The sequence below is a fragment of the Colobus angolensis genome, unplaced genomic scaffold (assembly GCF_000951035.1).
Source record: "Colobus angolensis palliatus isolate OR3802 unplaced genomic scaffold, Cang.pa_1.0 Scaffold34, whole genome shotgun sequence".
NCBI classification, from domain to species: domain Eukaryota; kingdom Metazoa; phylum Chordata; class Mammalia; order Primates; family Cercopithecidae; genus Colobus; species Colobus angolensis.
This window is the reverse complement of record NW_012116710.1, coordinates 7,540,569-7,543,105: the sequence shown is the minus strand read 5'-3', so window position 1 is coordinate 7,543,105 and position 2,537 is coordinate 7,540,569. Positions and strand designations below refer to the sequence as shown.

The 2,537-nt window shown below is 51.6% G+C and overlaps 1 protein-coding gene across 1 annotated transcript in view; it reads right to left on the bottom strand.

Moving 5' to 3' along the window:
• SPTBN4 (spectrin, beta, non-erythrocytic 4) overlaps nucleotides 1-2,537 on the bottom strand; it is a 118,939-nt gene that overhangs the window by 51,110 nt on the left and 65,292 nt on the right. Inside the window, exons 14-16 of the mRNA XM_011952541.1 lie at nucleotides 2,298-2,534; nucleotides 429-566; nucleotides 262-277 (exon numbers count right to left, since the gene is read on the bottom strand). Coding sequence (XP_011807931.1) covers nucleotides 262-277; nucleotides 429-566; nucleotides 2,298-2,534 — 391 coding nt within the window. The remainder of the gene's footprint in view (nucleotides 1-261; nucleotides 278-428; nucleotides 567-2,297; nucleotides 2,535-2,537) is intronic.

Genomic DNA, 2,537 nt, shown 5'->3' with positions numbered 1-2,537 from the left:
TTTTTGTAGAGAGACAGAGACGGGGTTTTTGCCATGTTGCCCAGGCTGGTCTCGAACTCATGAGCTCAAGTGATCCACCCATCTCAGCCTCCTAAAGTGCTGGGATTACAGGTATGAGCCACTGTGCCCGAAAGAACATTGGGATACTGTAAAAAGTTACATAAAGTGCTTGGGAATACTCCTGGCAGATTGTAGATATTCAATAAATTATTTCTGGACAAATAAATGAACAGCCAACTGAAATGTCTGTTTTAATTTTACCACGTCATCACCAGTACTGGGGATTATGATTTTTGGTCAACACTTTGTTGATTTATCAGGTGGCCATTATGATTCCAAGGGTTTGAGATTGCACATCTTTGCTGTCCACGGTTGTGTGAGTGTGGAAGGGAAGGATGGGAGGGACTCCCAGCCCCAGGCCCTCCTACCTGCTGTTGAGGTGGTCCTGGCAGGAACGCACCTCATCTGAACTGGGGTGGCCTCCTTCCACCAACTCCTGGACCGTGTGGTTCACGTCCAGAACGCGGCCCATCAGGCTGTTCATCTCTTGGTCCAGGCTCTCGAATCTGCAGAAGGAGGATGGAGATGCTCAGACACCCGAACCCTGCGGACCCTGGTTTTATGAAATGCCTTCTACTGGTTCTACTCCTAATTCTCCACCCTCCTTTTCAGCCTCCTTTGTGGGCTCCTCCTCTTTTACCTGCTGTTAATTTAATTTAATTTAATTAATTTATGTATGTATGTATGTATTGAGACGGAGTCTCGCTGTGTCACCCAGGCTGGAGTACAGTGGCGCAATCTCGGCTCACTGCAACCTCTGCCTCCCGGATTCAAGTGATTCTCATGTCTCAGCCTCCCAAGTAGCTGGGATTACAGGCATGCGCCACCACACCCAGCTAACTTTTCTATTTTTAGTAGAGATGGGTTTTCACCATGTTGGCCAGGCTGGTCTCGAACTCCTGACCTTATGTGATCCACCTGCCTTGGCCTCCCAAAGTGCTGGGATTACAGGCGTGAACCACCATGCCTAGCCTCTACCCGATGTTTAAATGTGAGTTTCCGCAGCAGCAACCCCACCCTGAGCCCTCTGAGTTTTCCCTCACACCCTTCTTCGACAATTCCCCCCAAGTCCACAGCCTTGGTCTTCTCCCCTGAACTCATGACAGTCACACCTCAGTCTTCAGCCTCAACCTCTTACCTTTTGAACCTGTCTTCAACCTAAAGTCTGCTGTATACCTTCTTGGGGCTATTCACACCCACCTGACTCAAATTTGTTCTTCCTCTGACAGCACTGTCATCCCCCGGGCCAGAGCCCTGGGCTTTGTTTTAGAAAATTGCTCTGGCCCATCGGCCTCCATGGCCTGTCTGTCTACTTACTTCCAGCTCTGGTCTAATCCGTTCCGCTCCATCTGGGTCCCCACCCCAGTTGCCTCTCTGGGTTCCCAGCCACAACTCTCAACTGCTCCAACCCACCCTCCACATGGCAGCCACTGAGGTCTATTTTAAGCTGGACATGGTCCTCCCATCTTTAAATCAATGTTTCAAAGAACTGGGCAACTGCGGGCACAGTAGGGGCAAGGAGCAGCCCTGTGTTTCCAGCAGTGCGCAGCATAAGACCTAGAAAGGCACAGGCACTCAGGACTAACACCTGCTGAATGAACAAGATGCTCAGAGAGAGTGGTGCGGAGGGGGAATAGACATTGTTCACCCACTAATTGAACAACTCATTGCTAAGTCAGCCAACAGACAAGTCAGTATATAATATGTCATGGGATGGTAAGTGCTACAGAGAAATGTAAAACAGGATGAAGCAATGGAAAATGTCAAGGGTCAGAGCTATTTTAGTAGCTAGGGAGGTGACATTTATGCAGAAGCATTGGGAGGCCTCCCAGAGGAGGGGCCAGGCTGAGGTGTCCCTGTAGAAGCATAGGTCGTTTATTTCATGCTTGGCGAATGTAAGCCTGGGTAATAAGAGCAAATGCTGGGGGAATGCTTCCTCTACCCCCAGGCATTTGCTTCATGTTCTGCATGTATGAACTCATTTACCCTTCATCACAAGCTTGGGTAGGGACTAATACCACCCCCATTATACAGGTGGGCAAGCTGAGGTTCAGGAAGGTTAGGCAGGTTGCAAACCTTCTAACTGTCACAAAGCTGGTTATGAGTGAAGCAGGGATTGGAACCCCTAGTTCCAGCTGAGCGAACATGGGAACTGTTGAACCAATGAAGGTGAGACTGGGTGCATGAGGAATAGGACCCCGGAGTCCCGCCCCGGAGTCCCACATGTGTGCGCTCACCGGTGCTGCACCACCTCAACGTCGTCGAGTGAATCGGGCACACGCATGGAGAGCAGCCATTGCTCCTTCTCGCCGATCCACAGCTCGCACGCGTGCACCTCGCCAAACATGCGGTAGACAGCGAGCGCGTCCCGCAGCCACTGGCGCCGCAGCGCCGCCACTTCCGTCACCTCAGCGAACAACTGCTCGGCTTCCACCACGCGCACCTGCAGCGCCACCACCAGCGGCCCTGCGCCGCTG